General features: G+C 35.4%; 1 protein-coding gene across 4 annotated transcripts in view; it reads left to right on the forward strand.

The window, feature by feature from the left end:
• Positions 1-3849: 3849 nt before the first annotated feature.
• LOC150108169 (RB1-inducible coiled-coil protein 1-like) overlaps positions 3850-27363 on the forward strand; it is a 611254-nt gene continuing 587740 nt past the window's right edge. For all 4 annotated transcript variants that reach the window (XM_090390625.1, XM_090390624.1, XM_090390626.1 and 1 more), the window contains exon 1: positions 3850-4172. Coding sequence is in view for 3 of the 4 variants with exons in the window: in XM_090390624.1 (XP_090246750.1) it covers positions 4080-4172 (93 nt within the window). In the remaining variant the exon portion in view is untranslated. The remainder of the gene's footprint in view (positions 4173-27363) is intronic.

Here is a 27363-nt window from a genome sequence, read left to right on the forward strand (position 1 = left end):
TAATAATAATAATAATAATAATAATAATAATAATAATAATATATTATTATTATTATTATTATTATTATTATTATTATTATTATTATTATTATTATTATTATTATTATTATTATTATTATTATTATTATTTTAACGGTGTATCCATGGAGTCAAAAGACTCATCGCGAGAGACCCGACATTGACACACTGACCATTATTTACACAATAATGTAAATTCATTCTCCTTAAATTCATTCACAGTTGAAGCATTCACAACCACCTCTGGCAAAGCATTCCACCCATTCACAACCCTCCAAGTAAAAAACTAGTCCTAACACCCTTGTTAACCACACTCTTACACAATCTCCAGGGATGGCCCCTCGTTCTCTTACATCCTGCACTGGTCTTAAGAATATCATCAGTATCAATCCTGTAAAATCCCTTTAACAATTTAAATACCTTTATCATATCTCCTCTCCTACGTCTATCAGCTAGTTTTTGGAGCCCACAGATCATCAATCTATCCTCATAGAGAACATCCCACAGACCTGCAACAATCTTTGTAACCCGCCTCTGAATCCTCTCCACCACTTCTGCATCACCAAGAAATCCTGGCGGCCAGATCTGTGCACAATAGTCCAAATGCGGCCTTATTAATGCCTTATAGAGTGGAACAATAACTTCCCTATCTCTGCTTGTTAGTGTGTTCCTCAACAACCATGTATTTTGATGTGATGTTTTGGCAATCTTTGCAATATGCCCTTTAAACTTTAGTTCTCTGTCCACAATAACTCCCAAGTCTCTTGTCTCATCAACTTCCTGCAGTTCAGTTCCGTTAATATAGTAAACAGCATGCGATGTCATCCTCCCGAAGTGCATCACCTTACACTTAGCCACGTTGAACTGACAGCCATTTACCTCAGTCCATACCGTCAGCCTATTTAAGTCATTCTGTAAAATATTTACATCATTTGAATTGATTATCGCTCTTCCCAATTTTGCATCATCAGCAAACAAGTGGATATTTCCATTCAAGGTATTTCCAATATCATTGATGTACAAATTAAACAATAGAGGACCAAGCCCTGAGGTACACCACTAGTCACTTGCCTTTTCCTGGACTCAGCTCCTCCATAAACCACTCTTTGATATCTGTCCACCAGCCATCCTTTAATCCAAATCACCATCTTCGGATCGAAACCCATTTGCTCTAATTTATGTAATAGAGTTCCATGTGGAATCCTGTCAAAAGCCTTTGCAAAGTCAAGCAGTATCACTGAATAAGGATTTCCTTTATCCAGCTCCACTTACTTTATTATAGAAAGTAAGCAAATTACTTAGGCAAGACCCACCTTTCACAAAACCATGTTGCCCCTTATAAAGTATAATATTGCTGCCCACCCAGTCCTGAAGTCTAATTTTAACCAATTTCTCCAAAATCTTAACCACCACTCCAGATATATTGATTGGTCTATAATTTGCAACCTCAGTCTTAGAGCCTCCCTTGTGCAATGGAACTATTTCCCCCCTCTTTCCACTCTATTGGCACTTTACCAGAACTGAGGCTTAAATTAAACATTCTGGTTATTAATGTGGTAACAAAGTGTTTCCAGGCTTATTTCATTCCAAAGTGTATTTGGGACAAAATAATGGCAACTGTATACTAAATTGATGAAAACTGGGCTACTAAAAATTAAAGAAGCGAGGAATTGGGAGATTATTAGAGAGAAATAACCAGTAACCTATGAAATATATTGGCTCATAGGATTGTCAGGTTATTGAAAAGATCTCTGTCTCTGAGGAGGAGAGATACTAGTGGAAATCCACAAAATTCCCTCCTAGAACCACTGCTGTTACCGCAATGTAATATAATGGCCTTCTTCCAGCGTATCCTGTGGTAGGTGTCAAAAGCATGGTCAGCAAGTCCTGAGCTGTCTTCAGATGATGCAATGTTGTGGAAAAACATTAGAAATTATCCAGATGCACTGGTGCTTTAGAGTGATTTGAATAGATTGGCTATGTGGAAAGACAAGTGGGGATTTCAATTCAACATCGGTAAATGGATCTTGGAAATGCAATGCTGTATATCACATTGGAGGTGTTGTATTACAGGAGTTGGAGGAAGCGAGAGATCTTGGGATATTGGTGGAAGGAGAATTGAAATTCTCAGGACATATTGTAAAAGTGATAAAAACTGCACAAAGAAAAATGCCAATATGCTAAGAACATTGCTATGTAGAGATATGGATGTGGTCATTCCACTCTACAAGGCTTTGATTAATCCACATCTGGACTACTGCGCATCGATTTGGTAACCTACGTTTCTAGGTGAGAGGTAAGCTTTGGGAAAAAGTTCAGAGGCGGGTAACAAAAGCAGTATCGGGTTTGTGGAATACTGACTATGAAGATAGGTTGAGTGAATATAATTTCCAGAACTCTGATTATTAGGGTGAGGAGGGTGTATGATTGAGACATATAAATTGTTAAGATTAACATATCAAATAGATATCCAGAGCATTTTTCAAAAGATTGAAGGTGGGAAGGGGACAGAAACAATACGTCATTGTTTCTATATTAGATTAATATAGAGAGACCGAGATAAAAGACAAGTGGAAGCTGCAAAAATGAAGTTTTTAAGACTGCTCGCATTCTATAAAATAATAGACAAGAAAAGAAATAAGAAAACAATTATCCATAATTAACATAGCAGAAGACATTACAAAGTATAAAATGGACTGGAAAAATCACGTAGAAAGAATGAATGAGGACAGATGGCCGAATATTGCCTGGAAATAAAAAATAAAAAGGGTCACTGTGCAAGAGAAAAATCCAGGAGGAGATGGGCAGAAGACTTTTTAAACCATTGAAAACGTTACAGGCAAACAATTGCCTAATACGCGAAGCCAAGAAGAAGAAGAAGAAGATTAATATAGGGATTAGAAATTGCATAAAGGTGTGATTCATAAGAGTGCGAGACAGTGGTGGCTCGTCCATAATGGCTGCATTGAATGCATCTCCAGCGTTGAGTATACTAGCCAGTACTACTCGCTAGTATACTCAACACTTGAGCTGAATTTAATGCAGCCCTTATGGACGAGCCGCCACTGGGGAGAGAGTGGCGGTTCTTCCATAAGGGCTTTTGACTTTTTTGCATGGAAAATGGTTGTTGAGTAAAATGTTTTGACAAATGAGGTAGTGAGTGCACAACATGGCCGCTCTTAGGAATTTTAAACATTGAACCAATGTTTGTCACTAGGGTCGGCTATTGACAAACATTGTATTTCTAACATTATATTTGTTAGAAATATAACATTATATTTGTTAGAATGCGGCTTACTATTATCTCCTTCGATGAGTCTCTTGACTACAGGAGGTGTTTGTATAACAATAATAATAATAATACGAAGTTTCATTTCATTGCCTTTTTCCTTGCCTCCTACTTTCAGTTGAAGGTGAGTTAGTCTCATACAGTGGAGGGGATTTCTCGGACACTCGTTATTTATTTATTTATTATTATTATTATTATTTTTATCCTGCAAAACAGGCAAACTGACATGAAATACACATGCAATTAACAGTCACAATAACCTAACCATTATAGTCTATGGCGGTAATTCCGAATAATTAAAAAGTAAAGAAAGAAATAACGATATAAAGGTAAATTAAAATTACATCTGTTTTATATTGGAGAAATTCACGCTAATCAGTTCTCACGTGATATATTTCAAAATATTACTATGATGCATAGAATTTGCTGCAAATAACAGAGTAACGGTGTAATCACCTGCCTGAACTTGACAACAAAACACGATCACCTCCATTTTTACCCCCGTTGTATTTCCCCAGAATGCAGCAGTTGTAAACAGAAAATGGCGTCAGCTGTTTTGTATTTGTGACTTAGCTTGGTTGAAGATGTATCGAGATTTTTTAATGAGTTAAAAACGTCTTTGGCAGCTCAACAGACTGATATTTATAATGCAAATCAGAAACGAATTAAGCATATTTAGATTGTGAGGAAAAGAGACACTAAACTATTAATTATTATGAAGATACGATATAAAATTTAAGCTGCACTCGTTACTTTGTTGTTCTTGAGTGGAATGTTGTGCGTATTTTTTGTTCACATCATCGATGACTTAAATATTATCAGTCGAATTGGCAAGGCTGGGATAATCATTCACGGAGCGTTAACGGTATGCAAGTTCATATTCATTTTTTAATGCCATTTAAATTTCAGAAAATGATTAGAGTGGGAAGTCAATTTTGCTGTCTTTGTTGATATGTTAGCACCCTCCAGAGATTTCAAACTGCACTACTTAATAGGTGCATTTCCCCCTTTTCTTGGCGACGTTTTAGATGACCATTAGTATAACAGTTAAGTCAAACTATTAGTATTGTTTTAAAACAATGAAATACAGTACTTAGTTTCTTAGCACATCAACAGCATATCTGGAGGCGAAGAAATTTCCTGTGTATGTGTGTGTCAGTATCTTTTGTTGCCTTTGTAGTCTTCATTGATATGTCAGCACCCATATAAGATTTCAAACTGCAATTATAAAGTATGTGCATTTCTCCTCCCTTATTTCTTGGAGACATTTTAGATGACCATTAGTACAACACAAGTCAAACTATCAATTGATTAGTATTATTTTGAAACACTGAAATACTTAAAGTTTCTTAGCTTCTTTGTATATCAGCAGCATATATGGAGGTGAAGAAATTTTATAATACCACATCTGAAGTCCTGTCCTCGTAGAAAGAAAAGTATTATAAAAAAAATTATTATTATTGTGTCAGTTTTCTTGTCTTTGTTGATATGTCAGCACCCATATAGGAGATTTCACAAGTAATTATGAAGTACTTGATATGTACATTTTTCTCCTTGTTTCTTGGAGTCATTTTAGATGACATTGGTATAATTTTAGTATTAGTATAATACAGTTAAATCAAATTATCAGGTTTATTAGTATTATTTTAAAACAGCAAATTTCTTAGCTTCTTTAGTAGATCAGCAGCACATCTCTGGGTTAAGAAATTTTATACTATCTCTCCTGAATTCCCACACAGAAGTCAAGGAGAATTTTTTAATTCATTTATTTTTGTTGTATATATTCTGTGTGCATCCATGTATAATTTGTTATTATTTTAAATTAGCCTTTTTAATTATCACTATTTGGCTAATGGTGATTATTAAAAAGTTTTTTTACCCTGTGTATGCCACTAGCTGGTTAGGAAAGTATGGGTGTTGGTAGCTATCCTTGGAAGTTTGTTGGAAGTTTAACTTCCAACAAACTAAATGTTGGAAGTTTAACTGAATGATATTTATTTAGATTGTGGGTTTTTTAAATCTGCTTCTGATTAAAAAAAAAAAGAAGTCTTCCTTGTTTTTATTTGCTGTAGTGGACCAACAATTTTTCCATTTCATACTGTGTAAAATATCCAAGGCATGGTCAGCTAGACTTGACTGACCATAGTTGTGGCAACAGAAGGATTTCTTCTTCGTATGTTCTTGGAGGCAGATGTTGGGAGACCTAGTTTGTCCACAATATGGCAAGTTGCGAGAACAAGGAACCTCTAATTATTAGAAACGTCTAGGCATAAGAATTAATAATTTATTAATGCAGATATTTTGGCCAGAATCTATCTGGACATCCTCAGTACACAAGCAGGTTTGTAACAAGGTGGAGCTGAACAATGGATTGTTATTCTCTTTCACAGATATGAGCCATGTGCTAGAGTGACACCACGGTAATAGATGATAAATCATCTTCTTATTGAGGATTAGAGGCATTTTCCTGTTCTGTTTTCATACCTTGCAGCTGGTCTCCCCCCCCCCCCTCTCTCTCTCTCTCTCTCGGTCTATATTTATCCACATCTTTTTGGTAGCCAGTATCTTTCCATTCTAAATAAAGGCGCTTTCCATTTCTCTCTATATTCCTTGATGTTTTTATTTACATTATAAATACCTGACTTTCTTCTAATGACTTCATTTTTTATATTGTTTAATTTTGTACATCCTTTAATTGCTCTTAAAAATCTAATTTCTTCTGTCTGTATTTTTTTATTTTGATCTTTCTTTTTAAAATAGAGTGGGAGTGATGACCATTACTTTGTAAACTTTCTTATCTTGTTTTTTATTAATTGTTCTTTTAATTGTTTTACAGAAATTTCTTAATTTCAATTTTTTTCATCTATATCTTTGTCTTTTATATATGCTATTATGCAACCTGAATAATTAAACTGTGTCACCTGTTCTGTTATTTTATTTTCTATGACTATTTTTGATCTAACATGATCTTGGCCGGTGGCACACCCAGAGGGGGGGGTGCAAGGGGTCTGGGCACCCCCCAAAGAAAAGAAAAACACTAGAAAAATTTCCAAAAATCTTTTCCTAATTAATAATTAATTTTCTTTTTATTTATGTTGTGTCGTGTCTTCTATTTCTATACTACTTATGAATTAGTAATCATTGCAGATGCTCAGTCATAGGTCATATGCGATGCGTAGTGTGTATTCGCAAATCGTCTACTCAACTCCCACCCCCCCTCCAAGATTAAATCCTGAGTGCGCCACTGATCTTGACCTTTAAAGCCACGACTTGTTTTCTTTTGCAAAATTTTTAAATTGTATTCTTGGCTTGTATTCATAAACTGATTTTTGAAGGTCATCTTCATTGTTCTGTAGTATAATCTGATCATCTGCATATGGCATTGTATTGATAACAGTTCTTCTGGTTAACTGGATACCTTATTTTATTGTTCTTTTCCATATTTTAACTGTTTGATTTATATATATCAAAGGGTTGAAATATTGCTAATTTGATGTGTGTGTGAGTGGATGGATGAATATAAGGAAGGAATAGAGTGGGAGCCAAATTATATTCCTGTCTTACACCTTGATTAAATTCAGTCTCTTCTGTCAATTTATTACCTAATCATAATTTTATTTTTGTGTCTATATAAACTTATAGAAACTTTGTATAGCTTGTACTAGATGAATATCTTTGTTTTTCCATTATACCTCATAATTTTTTTCTGTGTATTTTATCAAAAAGCTTAGTCATAATCTATAAAGGTCGAATGATTCTCCAAATTAAATTTTTATATATTTATTATTATTATTATTACCTGACACCTCCAGGGAGTCCAAAGACTCATCGAGGGAGGGAACCTACTCTACAACTCTCTGCTCCACTAACCGCAACTACCATCATCATCTATACCAATGCCATCTACTGCCCACCACCACTAGATTTTCACCGACAATAACAAATATCCATGTCCACAGCTGGATTGGAACCCGCAGCCTTTTGGCTGGAGAGTAGATATGCTAACCACTCGGCCAACCAGGCTGGCAAACTTTTTCAATAATTTGTTTTAAAACATAAATATTGTCTATACATGATCTTCCATGTCTGAAACCATTTTGTTCTTCTTAGAGTATATTGCAGTATATCTAAGTCTTTTATTCAAAATTTTACTTGTATAGTTCGTAACCTGTATTTCATAAATTATTCCTCTGCAATTTTGACAATCATCTTTCTTAAACAATCTCATCATCATCATAACACTAATTACAGATATAGACCATATTGGTCTGTTCTGATCTCATTATTACCTGATCATAACTTTATTTCTATAAACTTATAGACACTTTGTATAGCTTGTACCAAATGAATATCGTTGTTTTTTCATTATACTCCATAATTTTTTTCTGATCATGTGTATTTTATTCTGTGTACGCTGGCCTGATTGGCCGAGTGGTTAGCGTATCCACCTCCAGCCAAAAGGCTGTGGGTTCGAATCCTGCCATGGGCATGGATGTTTGTGATTGTCTGTGAAAATACTAGTGTTGGTGGTAGATGGCATTGTAGGAGCTCTCCCTCGATGAGTCATTGGACTCCCTGGAGGTGTCATGCAATAATAATAATAATTATTATTATCCATGTAATATCCTTTTTTGAGGCCTATCTACCTGGCCTTATCTTTCCATTTGATTTATATTTTATTATTTGTTTAGGATATCGGGTATTGACCTTTCGGTTTATATGTTCTATCAATTTTTGTTTATAATTGTTTAATTTTTCTTCTATTGATTTTGTTTTTAGTTCTTTAAAAATATCGAGAATGTAGAGATTTTTCTGATGGGTTGAAAGGCATCACAAATATTGAGTAGTTTTAACACTTTGCTATGCATTCGCTAACGCCTTGCACATAGGGGGATAGGTATACCCGTTGTTTCTTCTGTATTTGAAGAGGATGCTGAAGCATGACTACTTAAAGCTCTTTTTATGAAGGAATTCTTATAACCATTGGATATGAAGGAGGAATTAATATATTGTAATTCTTTCTATAATAGTTCTGAAGAACAAAAGGAGTGGGCTCTATGAACCAGTGTTTTTATAGTACCTGCCTTTTGACTGGGATGGTGATGTGATTCATCATGGATGTACTGTATGAGTCTCCTTCCTATAGACTGCGAATTGTAGGTTACCATCTGATTGGTGAAGAATTAAGAGGTTGAGAAAGGCTAACTGCTTATTTACTTCTACTTCTAGGGTGAACTAGATCCTTGGATGAAGTGCATTTATTTTTGAGAGAAACTGTTGTAATTCTTCCGAAGTGCCTTCCATATGGCAAAAATGTCGTCCACATATCTGAACCAAAGGTTAGGTGTGGGTGAAATGTTGTCAAAGATACGTTGTTTGAAGTGCTCCATGAAATAGTTGGCAATAGTAGGAGATATTGGATTACCTATTATTGGATTACCCATTTTTTTTTTTTTTGTTGAAATAAATTTAGGAAATTTAACCTTAGCTACTTAGGTGGCACTTTGTGAATATATCAGTTATTGTTTAATTAGCCTTTGTACTTGTACTGATGATGCCTGTGATACTCAGGTGAAAATTTTACTAATAAAGAATATTTTAAGTGAGTTAATTCCGTTATTATAATAGTAAGTAATATGTCTATTCATGGTATTTCCTTACTGAAATCCTCCTTTGAGGTCTACCTGGCCTTCTCTTTTCAATGGTTTATATTTATTTGTGTATAGAGGCTTAAGTGCTGTGAAGACATAATGTTGGAAGTTTAATGAATTTTTTACAACACTCAGAAAGGATTAAAAAGAATTTAATACTTCCTATATTTTGTCCTAGTCACTAGGACATCTACAGGGATTACAAAAATAACTAATGTAACATAACACAAATGTCATACAATACTAAGCCCAACCACGTGGGTGACACTAAAGTCCTATCTAGGTGGAGCGCCCTCTAAGGGCGGTTGTAAGTGGCCTGGAATATAAAGTAGGATCTCTGGTGATGAGTGTTTCCCAAATTTTCGGAAGCTTAATGCAACCGTATTTATTAAGATTTGGTTGATTTCTAAGAGCTGCTGCTGCTTCTAAGAATAGTCTCTCTTTCTTGAATTTGCTGTGATGGAGCATGGTGGTTTTCTTCCATGATACTCTGTGGGTGTTGTCCAAGACATGGTCAGCCAAGCCTGAATGACCATAGTTGTGTTTATAGATGTAAGACTTGTGTTCCTCTAAGCGGATAGATGCTGATCTGCCTGTCTGTCCGAAGTACACCAGCTTACAGGAACAGGGTACTTTGTAAACTCCAGGTAGAGAGAGGAGGGAGCTAATCTTTTTGCACAAAAGAGAGGAGGGAGCTGATCTTTTTGCTTAGTTTTTCTTTTACCGATTTTATTTTTAGTTTTTTAAAATATCTTCATTACTTTTTTTTTGTCTGATGATATGTATTTTGCAATTCTTCTCATGAATCTCATTTCACTTGTTTTTATTCTTTGTTTATGTTGTTCATTTATTGCCCATATTTTGCTGCCATATAATAATATAGGCACTGCTAAAGTATTGTATATTTTCAAGTGCATTTCTTTTTGTATAATATTTGGATTGAGTTCTTTTTATGAGGCTTATAATCTGTAAACATTTTGAAAGTTTTAATTTTGTCTTTTTCTCCTTCATATGATATTCACATCCAAGATAATTGAAAGTATTTATCTGTTCTGTTGAAAGTTTATTTTTCACTTGGTTAGAGTATAATAAAATTAGTTTAATCCTTTATCCAAGTGTGAGCAAACAAAGTTTGCGCCTGAAAGTATCTTCAGGACTGGGGTAAGGTGGTACAACACCAGGGCAACTCGTTGCAAAGGTGGAGAAAGCTACCAACAATCCTACTCAGTATCTCCTGTAATGCATAATGCAAAGCACGTCTTCTTGCGGATATGTCTAATGTTATGCATTAAGGGAAGGGCCACTACCCAGACTAGTTTCGACCTTTATTGAGGTCTCTTCAATGGGAGCCAGGCCCAAATGTGGAGATACCAGGCAGAAGCATTACTTGGTCATCTCTACCTATAGGAGTTGCCAAATGGTGTGCCACCCTTTTTTAATAAATTACTCTGAATTTAGAGAAAGATGTCGAAAGTTTATTTTTCACTTGGTTAGAGTATAATAAAATTAGTTTAATCCTTTATCCAAGTGTGAGCAAACAAAGTTTGCACCTGAAAGTATTTTCAGGACTGGGGTAAGGTGGTACAACACCAGGGCTCGTTGCAAAGGTGGAGAAAGGCTTGGTATCTCCACTTGGGCCTGGCTCCCACTGAAGAGACCTCAGTAAAGGTCGAAACTAGTCTGGGTAGTGGCCCTTCCCTTAATGCGTAACATTAGACATATCCGCAAGGAGATGTGATTTGCATTATAGGAGATACTGAGATAGGAGTGTTGGTATCTTTCTCCACCTTTGCAATGAGTTTTCTGGTGTTGTACCACCTTACCCCAGTCCTGAAGATACTTTCAGGTGCAAACTTTGTTTGCTCACACTTGGATAAAGGATTAAACTAATTTTATTATCTATCTGTTCTGTTATTTTATTATTCATAACTATTTTATTTCTAACTGGAGTTTGTGCACAAAATGCAATTGTTTTAGTTTTATCTATGGATATTTTCATTCCAAACTGTTCTACTAAAATGTTTAAATTATATATTGTTCTTTGTAAACTAAGAGCCTCCATAGCTCAGTATAGATGAAGCCCTTTGGTGAGAGAGAACTGGGTTCGATTCCCATCCAAGATGTGAGGAACTTTTCTTTGGTCTCTTTCGACTTAAGGTGAGTTAATCAGTCTCATACAAAGTAGAGGGTTTTTTCACCCAGAAGCTTGGGCTTTTCGTTCCCCAGAACAGGCAAACTGGCTCCATGAACACACAGACTTCTACAGTCTTAAAAATTGTTCTTCGCCAACATCAGACTTTGTAATAAGCTGGTTTGGTGTCCCACAGTCGTATAATCATAGCGGCCCTGCACCAAGTGGGATAAAATATAAAGAGGAAGAAGATTGCTCTTTGTAAACTGTCTTCTTTATTTGATATTATTACCTGATCATCTGCAAATAATAGCTTATTTATTTTGTCATTCTGGAAAATTTCTATACCTGGATTATTTAAGGTGTTCCGCTGTATTAATATTTCATTAATATAAATATTAAAAAAAAGTGTTGGAGACAGATGGCATCCCTGTCTTACTCCTTGATTTATTGATTGTTTTTCAGACATTTTTAAATTTATTTTTGTTTTTATTTCATTATCTCTGTATATATTCAATATTGCATGTAGTAAAATATTAGGTATGCTTGTTCTTTGTAATATATCACACAGTATATATCTTTTTACTTTGTCAAATGCTTTTTCATAATCTCTAAACTGCATCCATTATTGAGCGTCCTTTTCTAAATCCATTTTGACATTCTACTAATTTTCTGTATATTTTCAATTTTTCATTAAGTATTCTATTATATATTTTGTAGTATGTATTCAATAAACTAATACCTCTGCAATTAGCAGGTTTTTTTTTTTATTAGGTATTCATTCTATTGGTATTTGTCCATTAGTATATATTTTATTTAAAAATTTTAATGATCTCTGATGAAATTTTTTTCCACTAAATTTGTACAGTTCAGAGTTTATCCCATCTTATCTTCTCTTGCTGATTTATCATTTTTTATTTTACTTAGGCTGTCTTTTACATCTTTCATTGTTATTATATCATTTAAAGCATTCTGTAAGTTTTTGATTTAATTTTTATAATTTTTTATTTTTACTTTTTATGTTAGTATTATATAGCCAAATATCTGTAAATTTATCCAAGAATTCTTTTACATCTATTTTACAATTTATATTTGCAGTTTCTTTTTATATCTGCATTCATGCGATTTAGTATTTTTTATGCATTGGGTCTTATTTTGTGTATGTCATTTTCTAGATATGATACAAATTTTTTCCAGCTTTCTCTCTCTCTCTTTTTGGTTTCTCTTTTGGTTATTGCTCATCTTTTTTTTATATTCATTTTTATCTTTTTGTGTTTTGCTATTTAACCATCTTTTAAAGGCCAGCTATTTTTTTTTTTATTTCATTGTCCCATATATGTAATTTTTTATTTTTATATTTTTTTCTGTGTTCCTAGACTTTCACATGCTGCTCATATAATAATTTCCTTTTATATTATTTCATTCTTTCTCAATGTCTTCATTTTCTTGTATTTTTTCTAAATAGTTATTAATCCTCTATTGGTATAAATTTCTTATTAATAATTTAACACGTATAAAACCAACAGTAATAACTTTAATGAATTAAAGGTACAAATATTTCGTACTGAAAGTAACAGTTTATCACCAGTGTAAAACAAACAGTTAAAGGAATGGAATACAAAATACAGAACAGTCGGTGGATTATCAATTAAATTGTCGCCAAGTGCCAGAAGATTAATATTAATAAAATATTATTAAATAATTCTTAAAAACTATTTCATTAATGGTTGCATAAGATGTGAATCTCCCAAACTTTTGGGATAGAGAGAGAGACAGTCATTTCAAATCAAATTTGGCCAATGTAAAAGGGCTTTGCAACTTTCTTTAAAAAGGCTTTCATATTTAAACCTGCATCTGTGGAGAAGACAAGCTTGATTCCACTGGATATTATGTTTAGTGTCAATGCTATGTTGTGCTAGACCAGACTTATGAAGTTTCATATATTCGATATAATACTGATGTTCCTTCATTCTTTTTTCCACAGAACGGCCTGTTTGTCCAAAGTATGATAAATTACATTCGCATGTTATCTGGTAAACACCAGCTAATGATAGAGGGGCCAGTTTGTCTTTTGTAGATGGCAACAAGTGAGAAATTTTGTTGATAGGAAAATATATGGGAATAAGATGATACTTCTTCAAAATTCTGCAATAGGTTCTGAAATGCCTGAAATATAATGGACTGTGGTTTGTTGAAGAATCCTGAGGTGTTGGAACACAGCAGTCAATTATCTGCTGGATTTGATTAGGGTTTTAACCATTAGGTTCTATTAACTTTTTTATAGTGAAAAATTCTTGTTGTAAACTTAATGGGGAGGAGCACACTTTATGTGCTCTATTAATTAAAGATTTGATAATGGCGATTTTTTGAGAGGTGTGATGAGCAGACTTTTGATGACTGTATCTGCCAGTAAAGGTAGGTTTTCGATAGACACTTGTTGAAAAAGTACCAGAGGATGTGCACATATTTTCCTATCAACAAAATTTCTCACTTGTTGCCATCTACAAAAGACAAACTGGCACCTCTATCATTAACTGATGTTTACCAGATACCATGTGAATGTGATTTATCATACTTTGGACAAACAGGCCGTTCTGTGGATAAAAGAATGAAGGAATATCAGTATTATATCAAATACATGAAACCTCATAAGTCTGGTCTATCACAACATAGCATTGACACTAAACATAATATCCAGTGGGATAAAGCTTGTCTTCTCCACAGATTATTATTATTATTACATCACACCTCCAGGGAGTCCAAAGACTCATCGAGGGAGGGCATCTACTCCACCAATTTCATCACTACTTCATCATTTACCACCACTTCACAGACAATCACAAACATCCATGCCCACGACAGGATTTGAACCCACAGCCTTTTGGCTGGAGAGTGGATACGCTAATCACTCGGCCAACCAGGCCGGCAACCAGATGCAAGTTTAAATATGATGAAAGCTTAAAATTGTGGGAACTAATGGACTAATTGATGCACACTTAAAAATTAAAAGGAAATTATTTAAATTAAGCAAATTAAAAAGAAAGAAAAGCAGAAGATTGTATATTGATCATTTTTATGAGATTAAATTTATTATTAAAAAATAAAAAACATTTAAAATAGTTCGCAAAATTAAAATCGAATTTCTGTTACATAACACTTCTTTCTTCTCCCCCCCCCCACACAAATGGACGAACTCTTCCTGATGAATAGACCTTATCACTACTTTAATAATGCATGTATTTACAGACAATAAAAAAAAAGTTATACAAGAAGCTACTGTCCCTGGTATACTGAAAAGGAGAGAGGACTGATCAATGACACACAAAATGTATAGTAGTAAGTTGTGAAGCCCTTTTACATAGACCGAATTTGAATCGAAATGATTATCTCTCTCTCCCAAAAGTTTGGGAGATTCTCATCTTATGCAACCATCAATGAAATAGTTTTTAAGAATTATTTAATAAAATTTTATTAATATTAATCTTCTGGCACTTGGCAACAATTTAATTGGTAATCCACCGACTGTTCTGTACTTTGTATTCCATTCCTTTAATTGTTTGTTCTATACTGATGATGTACTGTTACTTTCAGTTACGAAATATTTGTACCTTTAATTCATTAAAGTTATTACTGTTGGTTTTATACGTGTTAAGTTATTAATTTTAATTATGCCACAGGTACCTCTAAAGATTATAAATTTCTTATACTTAAATCATTTAGTAGTCTTACTTTGTAATTATATTTTGTTTTTCTAATTTGTTTATTTTTTCTATTGGTTACAGAAATAACCAATTTGGTGGAAACTTTAATTTTGCCTACACTAAATAATGATTTGTATCTATTTTTAGCCCTCTTTCTGATTTTTCATTTGCTATAAAGTAGCCTATTATTGATTTTTGTCCTTTTGCACACCATGTATATTTATGTATATTTTTAAGTTGGTACAATGTGTTCATTATTTTTAAATTATTATATATTATATAATGAATGAGTTGTTTTTCATTTTTGTTTACTGTTGGTTCTCCAAATTTTCTATATTATTATTAATTTTTTCATTCCTATTCTGGCATTAATATCTCCAACTATAATTATATTGTCTTTCATTTACTTTTTTCATATATTCCTTGTAACTGTAAAAGTCATCATTTTCTTCGTTTTTTCCTTCATGTGAGGCATGCACTCCAACAACTGTTAAATTCTTTTTTTTTATTTTAATCACACTTCTAGTATTCTTTCATACCAGTATGTATAATGAATTATTTTTTCTTTAATTTTAATTTTTTTTAATAATTTTTAAAATTTTATTTAAATTATTAATGATTTTAGAAAAGCGAAAGAGTAAAATTTGTCAGTATGCTACTGAGATATGACAGTAGCCAGTTAAGGAGAGCTATGATAGCAAATGATTGGATATGCATACTGTGTAGAAGAAATGGATGCAAGTTTTTAGATGTGCGGAGTGCATTTGATGGCAGAAAAGACTTGCATCAGAGGAATAGCCTGCACTTGAATGGATTTGATATCAGGAACCTTGAAAAATTATTTATTGCCAAGACCTAATGCAGTGTGTAAGGGAAACTAGGTCATCATGGGATGGATGGCAAGAATGTGTTCAGCTATATTTATGCAAATGTGATAAAGATGTGCATGCCATTGAACATAGTTATGCATCTGGTAAAGAGGTGGAAATATATGCTTTGGGTTCAAACCTTTTGAATGCACCTGGGGAGAGAAAAAAAAATCATATATGCAATTGGCTTGGTCTTGTACATCAAGACCAAGCAGATTGCATATATAGGTATAAGAAGAGGTCATGTGGTAATTTTTGTCTATACACAAATGTCAGGAGCATCAGGAAGCAAGGGATTGAGTTCATTGCTTTATTGAATATATTGTGAACTGAGATTGTTGGCAGTACTATTAATTTATTTATTTTGTATCCAAACACAAGTGGTACAACATTATTTACAGCAAATTAGGATACATTACAATTGAGTGAGCAGGAGGTATTCGAGGAAATAAATAACCTAACCTTGATGTTAATAAGGCGACAGGATTTGATGAAATATCATCACACATCTTAAGAGAATGTTCCAGGGAACTGGCAGTAGCATTGGCATGCCTGTTTAACAAGAGTTTTACAACAGCACAGGTTCCAAGGGAGTGGAAGGAGGGTAAAATTGTTCCACTGTATAAAGGTGGCAATAAGGCTGTAGTTTCAAATTATAGACCGGTCTGTATATCTGGAATTGTGGTGCTGGAGAGATTGGTGAGAAGTAGGATACAGAAATGGGTTGATAACAACAGTATTCTCTGTGGTTATCAGCATGGGTTTGTTAAGGGGAGATCATGTTTCACTCACTTATGTACTATAACAAGGTGACAAATACCTTGAACAGAGGAGATGCATATACAGTGGTGTACTTGGATTTTGCAAAGGCTTTTCATAGACTGCCACATGACAAGCTCTTAAATAAATTGAAAGAGATGGGATTGGATAACAGACTTCTGTGTTGGATCAGTGACTGGCTGTTAGATAGGTATCAGAAAGTTGTATATTGGGAGGGGGATGCAGTATCTCGAAAGAGAAAGGTCACCAGTGGTGTGCTACAGGGGTCAGTTTTGGGGCCATTGTTGTTCAATTTGTATGTTAATGATATTGGGTTGGGTTTAACTAGTGATATCCAGCTGTTTGCAGTTGATGAAAAACTGGGGAGAGTAATGCACAGTCATGCTGATGTTAATGTCTTACAAGAGGACTTGAATAGATTGCATGAATGGGCAGGTAAGTGGAACTGTCAGTTCAGTGTTGCCAAGTGTAAGGTTTTGAGATTTGGTAAGCAACGATGGGATGCAAAGTATACATTTGGTGGGGAAACTAACAGAAGTAGAGAAGATGAGAGATGGTGGACAAGGACCTGAAATTGAGGGGCCACATTGCACAAGTTGTGAAGATATAACATCGAATAATGGCAATGATGCGGAGAACCTTGACATGCAGAAATAGAGAGGTTATGATTCCATTTTATAAGGCCTTGATCAGGCCTCATATGAATTATTGTGCACAGATTTGGTCACCGGGTTTTCACGGTGACGAGGATATGTTGGAAAGGGTACAGAGAAGATTCACAAAGGTAGTCTTTGGAATGTGGAGTACGAGGACAGATTGAGAGAATGTAAGTTGCAGAGCCTTGTGAATAGGAGGAAGAGGGGGAGCTATGATTGAGACATATAAACTGGTCAGGTGTTGTTATCAGATAGACATGGAAGAGATTTTTCATAGAATTGGAGAGGGGAGTAGAATAAGAGGCCATTGCTAGAAACTGTATAAGGAGGGTGTGAGCAAACGAGTGAGAAGCAGGTTCTTCATGGAGGGTGATTGATGAGTGGAATGCATTGCTTGAGTGTGTTGCGGATGTGGACACATTGAATCAGTTTAAGACTCAGTCGGATGAGCATTGTATGCAATAGTGAGTACCTCCCACGATGATTCTCTGATTCCATGGAGGTCGGGTGTTGATAATAATATTAATTACAAATGAGAACAGCTTAAATTGGGTAAGTGAATTATACAGGGAATAATAAGTAAAATAAGAGAAAAAAAAAACTATACATAAGTTATATACAATAAATATGGTCAGCTGTTCCTCCAGTATCTTGTGCAATCAACTGCTTTTTCTGAGCAGGATATTAAGGTTCTGTTTTGTGCAAGGTGTTTGAAGAAGGTGACAAGAAAGAAAGTGTTCCCTGGACTGGTTATCCCACACTCACAATTATCTGGTCCAGTGAGGTCGCCCCATTTGATGAGGTTTTGTTTGCAGCATCCTGTCCTTTGAAGTCTGTTGAGACTTTTCCAAGTATTCCAGTTCAAGTGGGCACCACATGAAAGATGTAGAAAGTATTTTACCTAAGGTATAATAAATATTAAAAATACCAAGCTAATTTAAACCTGGTTTTACTCCATTTCCCAAGTAAGCAAACAGACAAACAAGTCAGGTTTGTGCCTGCACATATATCTAGCTGACCCTCAAAGTAGTGCAAGACTAAGGCAACTCTTGGTTAAAGTAGAATAAGCTCTGATCACTAATCTTAATATTTACCCTTAATGCAAAACACATCTCCTGGAGCAGATGTATGATGTTTTGTATTAAAGGCAAGGGGCCACTACCCAGACTGGTTTCGACCTTTATTGAGGTCTCATCAGTGGGAGCCAGGCTAGAAATACCAAGGTTTAGTAATACAAAGCTTATAAGTATTTTACCAGCAAGTTACCATAAAGTGTTTTAACCTTATTAAATAAAAAACCTCAGGAGGAGATATAAATGTAGAAAGTATTTTACCTTGGGTATAATAAATGTTAAAAATACCAAGCTAATTTAAACCTGGTTTTACTCCATTTCCCAAGTAAGCAAACAGTCAAACAAGTCAAGTTTGCGCCTGCACGTATTGGAAGTCTAGCTGACCCTCAAAGTAGTGCAAGACTAAGGCAACTCTTGGTAAAAGTAGAATAAGCTCTGATCACTAATCTTAATATTTACCCTTAATGCAAAGCACATCTCCTAGATGTGCTGTTTGCTTACTTGGGAAATGGAGTAAAACCAGGTTTAAATTAGCTTGGTATTTTTAACATTTATTATACCCAAGGTAAAATACTTTCTACATTTATATCTCCTCCTGAGGTTTTTTATTTAATAAGGTTAAAACATTTTATGGTAACTTGTTCTGGTAAAATACTTATAAGCTCTGTATTACCTAAACCTTGGTATTTCTAGCCTGGCTCCCACTGATGAGACCTCAATAAAGGTCGAAACTGGTCTGGGTAGTGGCCCCTTGCCTTTAATGCAAAACATCATACATCTGCTCCAGGAGATGTGCTTTGCATTAAGGGTAAATATTAAGATTAGTGATCTGAGCTTATTCTACTTTTACCAAGAGTTGCCTTAGTCTTGCACTACTTCGAGGGTCAGCTAGACTTCCAACACATGCAGGCGCAAACTTGACTTGTTTGTCTGTTTGCTTACTTGGGAAATGGAGTAAAACCAGGTTTAAATTAGCTTGGTATTTTTAACATCCACATGAAAGATGTTTGGCTGTTGGAATACCAGTATTATTCTCAGGGTATAAGTGCAAGCCGTTGTTGAAGTCTTGTCTCTGGAGTGTTTTAGGTGGTTCAATGGTTGCTAGGAAGCTATGTCGGGAATCTTAGTTACTATTAATGATATCAGATGACTTGAGTCTAGTTAGGGTAGCCACGCATGAAAGTAATATGGTAATAATGTCCCAGGTAGCAGTGAGTTTGAGGTTATCTGGTGTGAAGTGGAGGCTAACAGTTTGAAATATGTGGTGGGGTGTTGCTACAGACCTGGTGATTACCTTGATGAGTACTAAATGAGTGATCATTATGGTTGACTTTAATTATCCAAACGCTAATTGGGTAGAAGAGAAATCTCATGATAATGAATCAAAATTTAGTGAGTTCTTGCAACACAGCTTCTGTAAAAGTTCCTTCAAGTTCCTTCTGTAAAAGAAGGAACTTGAGGTCAGAGAGTGTTAGATTTGTTCAGAAGGGATCTGTGTTAAGAATATGACCACCAATTGGTGACAGTGATCATGGCGTACTTTCCTGGGAAGTAGATAATTATACAGCTGTTCCAATTAGATTAGGTTATATACTGAACTACGGAGCTGGAAATTATGACCAACTTAGGTGAATACTATCTTTGCTCCCGTGGTATCAGTTACTGAATGGGAAAGATATCAACCATATGCATGGGAATCTTTGAAAAATTGCTTAAATGAGTGCAGTATATGAATTTATCACTATAGTTTGAAGATTAAATAGGGTGGGAGTAAAATGGATGTGTCACCTTAATAAGCAGCAGAGTTTAAGCTACATTGACTTTTTGGAAAATATAATTTGTTATATTCATTTTTGTTACTAGAATAGCCCTTTGGTACAACATGACAAAATTTCATGCCGGCTGGAGTTTCGCCCAGTTAAACAAGCCCCCCCCCCCATTGTTTTCGCCATGGAACCAGGGCGAACAGCGAAAAGTCAGCTACCGGAACAAATTTGAAAACAAACCCCAACTCAACATCACCAGAGTTAAAGATCGGTACTCTCAACGTAAGAAGCCTGAATGGCAAAGAAATGGAGCTAGCTGAGGAATTAGTAATTATATCGATCTGAAAAGTACCAGATCGATATAATAGGGGGTGACTGAAACAAAAAAGACCAAAACTGGCGAGATCTTTCTGAGCAATAAATACAAAATGTTATATTCAGGCAATGACAATCAAGGAAAAGAAGTTGTAGCCATAGTATTCAACACAAAATGTGAGGCTAATCTTCTTGAATGGCAGTCAGTCTCAAGTAGAGTAATGTGGGCAAATATGAGAATGGGGAACTGGACAATGAGACTTATTTATGCCTATGGTCCAAATAAGTCCAAATGTCCTTAGTAGAACAGAAGGTTCTACTAAGGTAGATGTGGAGGAATTTTTTTAGGCTTTAGAAAAAGCAACTGACACAATGAAAAAAGAAAAGTTGGTCCTTGTTGGGGATCTAAATAGCAGAGTAGGAAATGATTATGAGACATGCAAAAATATTTTGGGAAAATTTAGAGAAAAGAGCAAAGCTAATAATAATGGCAAATATCTGTTGGATTTCTGCTCAGCACATGGACTGGTTATTACTAACACCATGTTCCAACATAAAAATGTGCACAAATTCACATGGAGAGAAGAGGCAAGGAATAAGAAAAGTCTCATTGACTATGTTATTGTTGATAGTAATGTTTTCTCCCTGGTGCAGAACACCAGAGTGTACAGACGATTTGAAATTGGAAGTGATCATTATTTAGTCTTGAGCAGGATAAAATTGAATTTCATAGTGAAAAGAATGACATGTAAGAAAGTTTTAAAGCGCATAAAAGTTGAGCAGTTCTCAGATGTGAACTGTAGACTAAAATACACAAAGATTATTGAAGAAAAAATGAAAGAGTTTGAGAACAGGAATCAAACCTTGGAGATTCAGTGGCAAACTCTGAAGAAAACATTGATTCTGCCAGAGATGTATGTGGTGAGGTTGTCTGCAAGGATAAAAAAAGCAGAACTCCCTGGTGGACACAGGAAGTTAAATAGGCAGTGAAGGAAAAGAAGAAAGCATATCAAAAGTTCCTGTCAAATAAGTCAGCTTGTGCTCTTAGAGAATATAGAGACAAATGCAAGAATGCTAAACACTGTGTAAAACTAGCTAAACAAAAGTAATGGGAGGACTTTGGCAAGAATATAGAAAATAAATATCAAGAAGGTGGTAAAATATTCTGGAGGTTGTTAAAGAAGCTTAGGAATGGAGGAAAGAGTGCTATAAAAGGAGTTCGAGATGATAAAGATGACATGAAAACGGGAGAAAAAGATATCCTTGAAGTATGGAGTAATTACTTTGAAAAACTGCTAAATGAAACCAGCAGTGGTGACAACACAGTGGTAAAAAACACTAACCAGGCATGCAGTCAGGAATACATATCCATACTTGAAGTAGAAAAAGCCATCAAAGGCTTGAAATGTGGAAAGGCAGCAGGAGTAGATGATATTTGACCAGAAATGCTGAAGCATGGTGGTATAAGAGTCTTACAGTGGCTGCACTACATAGTTCAGAAAGCCTGGACAGAGGGAAGAATTTCCGATGATTGGAGTAGAGCTCTCATTGTACCCATATATAAAAAAGGAAATAAAACTGCATGATTCGAGATTATAAAGATGACATGAAAACGGGAGAAAAAGATATCCTTGAAGTATGGAGTAATTACTTTGAAAAACTGCTAAATGAAACCAGCAGTGGTGACAACACAGTGGTAAAAAACACTAACCAGGCATGCAGTCAGGAATACATATCCATACTTGAAGTAGAAAAAGCCATCAAAGGCTTGAAATGTGGAAAGGCAGCAGGAGTAGATGATATTTGACCAGAAATGCTGAAGCATGGTGGTATAAGAGTCTTACAGTGGCTGTACTACATAGTTCAGAAAGCCTGAACAGAGGGAAGAATTTCCGATGATTGGAGTAGAGCTCTCATTGTACCCATATATAAAAAAGGAAATAAAACTGCTTGATTCGAGATGATAAAGATGACATGAAAACGGGAGAAAAAGATATCCTTGAAGTATGGAGTAATTACTTTGAAAAACTGCTAAATGAAACCAGCAGTGGTGACAACACAGTGGTAAAAAACACTAACCAGGCATGCAGTCAGGAATACATATCCATACTTGAAGTAGAAAAAGCCATCAAAGGCTTGAAATGTGGAAAGGCAGCAGGAGTAGATGATATTTGACCAGAAATGCTGAAGCATGGTGGTATAAGAGTCTTACAGTGGCTGCACTACATAGTTCAGAAAGCCTGGACAGAGGGAAGAATTTCCGATGATTGGAGTAGAGCTCTCATTGTACCCATATATAAAAAAGGAAATAAAACTGCATGTGAGAATTACAGAGGTATTTCCCTACTGAGTGTTCCTTGCAAGATCTATGCAAGTATACTTGAGAAACGGTTCAGAAGAATTGTGGAAGAAAAGCTTGGTGAAGAACAGCTGGATTCAGGCCAAATAGAGGCTGTCAGGATCAGATCTTCACTTTACGACAAATAGTCGAAAAAGCATGGGAATATAACATTGATCTGTATTTAAGTTTTGTCGATTTGGAAAAGGCATATGTCTAGGTGCCAAGAGAGAAGCTATTCAATACTCTGCAGTTATATGGTGTCAATGGAGCATTATATCAAACAATACTTAGTCTTTATTTGAGTTGTAAGTCAGCAGTGAGAATTGAAGGAAGTACAGGAAGATGGTTTAATGTTAAATCTGGTGTGAGACACGGATGTACATTATCCCCTCTGTTATTCATTATCTATATGGATCACATTATGAAGGAAAGTGGTATTAAACATGATATAAAAATTGGAGATGTTAATGTCAGCCCTTTGCTTTATGCAGATGATATTATATTTCTAAATAAATCCGCTACAAGTCTGCAAGATTCTCTGACTAAATTGAATAGCTGTTGTAATAGATATGGTATGAAGGTGAGCAATAAAAAGACAGAGACAATGAAAATAGGCAGAATCATTGAAAATGTCAACTGTGTTGTGAATGGAGAACCTGTGGAACAAGTAAAACATTTCATCTACTTAGGCATGTTTTTTAATGAAGATGGTAAATTAAATATAGAAATAGACAACAGAATCAGCAAAGCTGGTATGGTGGGAAGTCAATTGAATAAATTCATATGGAATAAGAAAGAAATTAGTCAGAACACTAAATTAGTTGTATACAAGACAGTGTTCAAACCAGTTTTAACTTATGGATCTGAGAACTGGGTCAGAAGTAAAACACTTGACCAAAGACTAGTGACCACAGATATGACAGTCCTGACGATGGCAATATCGTATTATAAACGACGATATTAGGAAAGAACTTGACATTGTCAGCATCCAGGAATGCATTAGCAGAGCTAATCTCAGGTGGTATGGTCACTTAAACAGAATGGGCGAGGAAAGATTAGCAAAACAAGTGTTCTCTGCCAGGTTGGCAGCAAAACGACCCAGAGGAAGACCCAAGATATAGGTGAATTGATACTTTACAAAGTGCCTTAGACGATAGAAATATAAGATCTGATAATGTTGGAGTCTTGACAAGTAACAGACTGATTTGGAGAAAAATTGTAGATAGGAAGTTCGTAATGATGTAATTTTTTTCATGTAGTACTATCATATCCTGTACACCCCTTGAGGGTACATGTCAGGAATTTGATGATGATGATTATTGTTATACAAGCACCTCCACTGAGTATGAGGACTCATCGTGGTAGACTTAAGCTATCCATACAATCAGTCATACCTCTCCTTGAACCCATTAACAGACAAAGCACTTACAACTGACTCTTGCAACCCATCCCACTCATTCACAACTCCCCAAGCAAAAAATCTAGTTCTCACACCCCTACTAACGACACCTTTATTCAACTTCCAGGGATGACCCTTTGTTCTGTTTGTTCTAGCCAAGTGCTGAAACATTTCCCCTGCATCAATCCTATAAAACTCTTTAAGCAACTTAAATGTTTCTATCATATCCCTTCTTTTTCTCCTATTAACCAATTTCTGCATTCCACACACCCTCAGTCCATCCTCATAGGGAACATTCTACAGGCCATTCACCATCTTCGTCACTTGCCTATGAATCCTCTCCACAACTTCCTCATCCCGAAGAAAGCCAGGGGACCAAACTTGAGCACAGTAATATAGATGTAATGTTGGAGGTTTAATGGATTTTTTTTAATGTAGTTAAGCTCACTACTGAGCTTAACTACATACACAACACTTTCCTCTCCAGTGGCTACAGCGATCACAGTATCAAAAAAATAATTAGTTCCTCTCCCATTCCCGGTCCTTCTCGTCAACAAGAATTTAAAAATGCCATCACCATACCCTACATCCGTGGCACATCCGAAAAAATATCCAAGATTCTAAAAAAGTACAACCTACACACAGCATATAAACTCCACCCCAAACTTGCTACCCTTATCTGTTCTACAAAAGATCAGCTCCCTTCTCTCTCTCTCTGCCTGGAGTTTACAAAGTACCCTGTTCCTGTAAGCTGGCGCACTTTGGACAGACAGGCAGATCAGCATCCATCCGCCTAGAGGAACACGTCTTACATCTGTAAACACAACTATGGTCATTCAGGCTTGGCTGACCATGTCTTGGACACTACCCACAGAGTATCATGGAAGAAAACCACCATGCTCCAATCATAGCAAATTCAAGAAAGAGAGACTATTCTTAGAAATCAACCAAATCTTAATAAATACGGTTGCTTTAAACTTCCGAAAATTTGGGAAACACTCATCACCAGAGATCCTACTTTATATTCCAGGCCACCTACAACCGCCCTTAGAGGGCACTCCACCTAGATAGGACTTTAGTGTCACCCACGTGGTTGGGCTTATTATTGTATGATATTTGTGTTATGTTACATTAGTTATTTTTGTAATCCCTGTAGATGTCCTAGTGACTAGGACAAAATATAGGAAGTATTAAATTTTTTTAATCCTTTCTGAGTGTTGTAAAAAATCCATTAAACCTCCAACATTATGTCTTCACAGCACTTAAGCCTCTATACACGAGTAATATAGATGCAGGCATATCAAGACCTTATAAAGAGGAATAACAGCTTCCTTATCTCCACATGTTAATGTGTTCTTCAATAGCCAAATAATCTTATGGGCTACCTTAGCAATACAGTCTCTAAACTTTAACTCTCTTTCTACCACCACTCCTGAATTTTTAGCTCCATCTATTTCCTGGAATACAGTGCCATCAATATAATACATGGCTTGTAGTCTATTTTTCCCCAAATGCATAAATTTACATTTCTCTACATTAAACTGACACCTATTATATTTTGCTCATACTGACAGCCTGTTTAAATCTTCCTGCAAACTCTCCACATTGCCTTGATTAATTATTACTCTACCTAATTTCGCATCATCAGCAAACAACCGAATATTTCTTTGAGGTTATTCCCTATATCATTTATGTACAAATTAAACAGCAATGGTCCCAGCCCTGAACCCTGCAGCACACCACTAGTCACCTCTTTTCACCTTGATTTTACCCCTCCATATATCACTTTTTAATATCTGTCTGGCAGCTACCCTCTTATCCACTCAACCAGTGTTAAAAAAAAAATTTGTTTAGAAAGTTTTTTTTTGTAAATAAAAAATATTCTGTTTTGTTCAGTCTGCAGCTACTTGCCATAGCAAGTGGACGAGCACATTTATCAAGCCTGTATACACCCCAATCACTTTTGCTGCCTTCCAAAAAATGAAAGCAGCAAAGTACTAGTAGCTTACTACTGCTTTGCCACAAGTTGCCCTGATATTGCACTATCTCTCAGTCATGAAAAAAAAAAAAAAAACATATTGTTAGATCTTGAATGAACCTTTTCATCAAAAGGATCATTCATCAAGATTTAACAAGAATACAATACTGATCAAGAAATACTTGTAGTATTAGTGAAGAAAACAAATTGTAAAAAGAGAACATATTTGAATTACCTTAAAGGAAGTAATAAGGAGGAAAAATTTGTCTAAATAGAAAATTTGTTGTTTAAAAGCATTAGTGATTAAAATATACTCTATGCAAAATGTATGTCAAAATGCTAACAAAGGTCCAACGGTTATGTGTGAGTTACCTACAATAGTGTAACGCCCGTGGCGAAAGCATTCGTGGAAAGCGAATCGAACTTGCGTTCTACGAAAAGAGCGCTCCACAAGGAGAAGAATTGTGACGTGATAACGTGAGGGCAAATAGGAAGGCACCATGAGAAATTTCTGTAACCAAAAGATGACGCGATGAAAGAGAATAAATGAGGTTTTGTGTGGGTTTCAAAATCCCGTTTTTTCTGTTCTCGTTCGGAGCTACAATGCTGACCAGTGGAAGGAAGCTCTACAATGACCAACGGCAGGCCTTTCCCCGTTGCTGACTGACTAGTATCGGGCGAGCTGTACACGAGATGACGGTGTCCACCAATTCGGGCTATCGGTAAAGGTTTTTACTGGGATGAGACAGCGGAAAGGATTCCTCTGGAAAGCGGTCAGGCTAATGACAGTGACCAGTGAGATGAGCGTTTGTCCAGCAGAGTGCAGAAAATGACTATACGTGACCTCCATGTGGACATGACCCGCTGAAGCAGAAAGGTGACATAGGACGAATCAAAGGGACACGGTAACCTCAGATGGCAGTGGTAACGTACAGAAATTTCTTATTCAATTAACAATTAGCATTAGAGGAAAAGAATGAACGAGAATTTAGTTGGATAGGAAGATGGACAATTACTTAGAACTTTTGAGTGATTAATGTGCTTAGTGATTTGTTAGTTCCATTGGACTGGTAGTCTGAAGATTTAAGATTTTGTGTGAGACCTAATTAATGTGGAGGGGCCTATGTTGGCAATTGAAGTTAGGAATTATGAACATGTATTTTATGCTAAGTGTGTATTTATTTATTTAACCTAAGGATATGAGTTGTATGTTCATTAATTAGAGTGTTCTTTCATTGTTTGTCAATTGATTTAGTAATGATAATGTGATATGCTTTTGATATGTTTAAACCTATTTGTAAACTCATTAGATTCTTAATAAACATGTTTTGCTATGTAAGCCTGAGCATGAGACTAATTTTACCACTGATAAAAGTTTGAACCTATGCATAAGGGG

This window comes from Typopeltis vanoorti, chromosome 3 (assembly GCF_054136105.1).
Source record: "Typopeltis vanoorti isolate ZY-2024b chromosome 3, IOZ_Tvanoo_1.0, whole genome shotgun sequence".
NCBI lineage: Eukaryota > Metazoa > Arthropoda > Arachnida > Uropygi > Thelyphonidae > Typopeltis > Typopeltis vanoorti.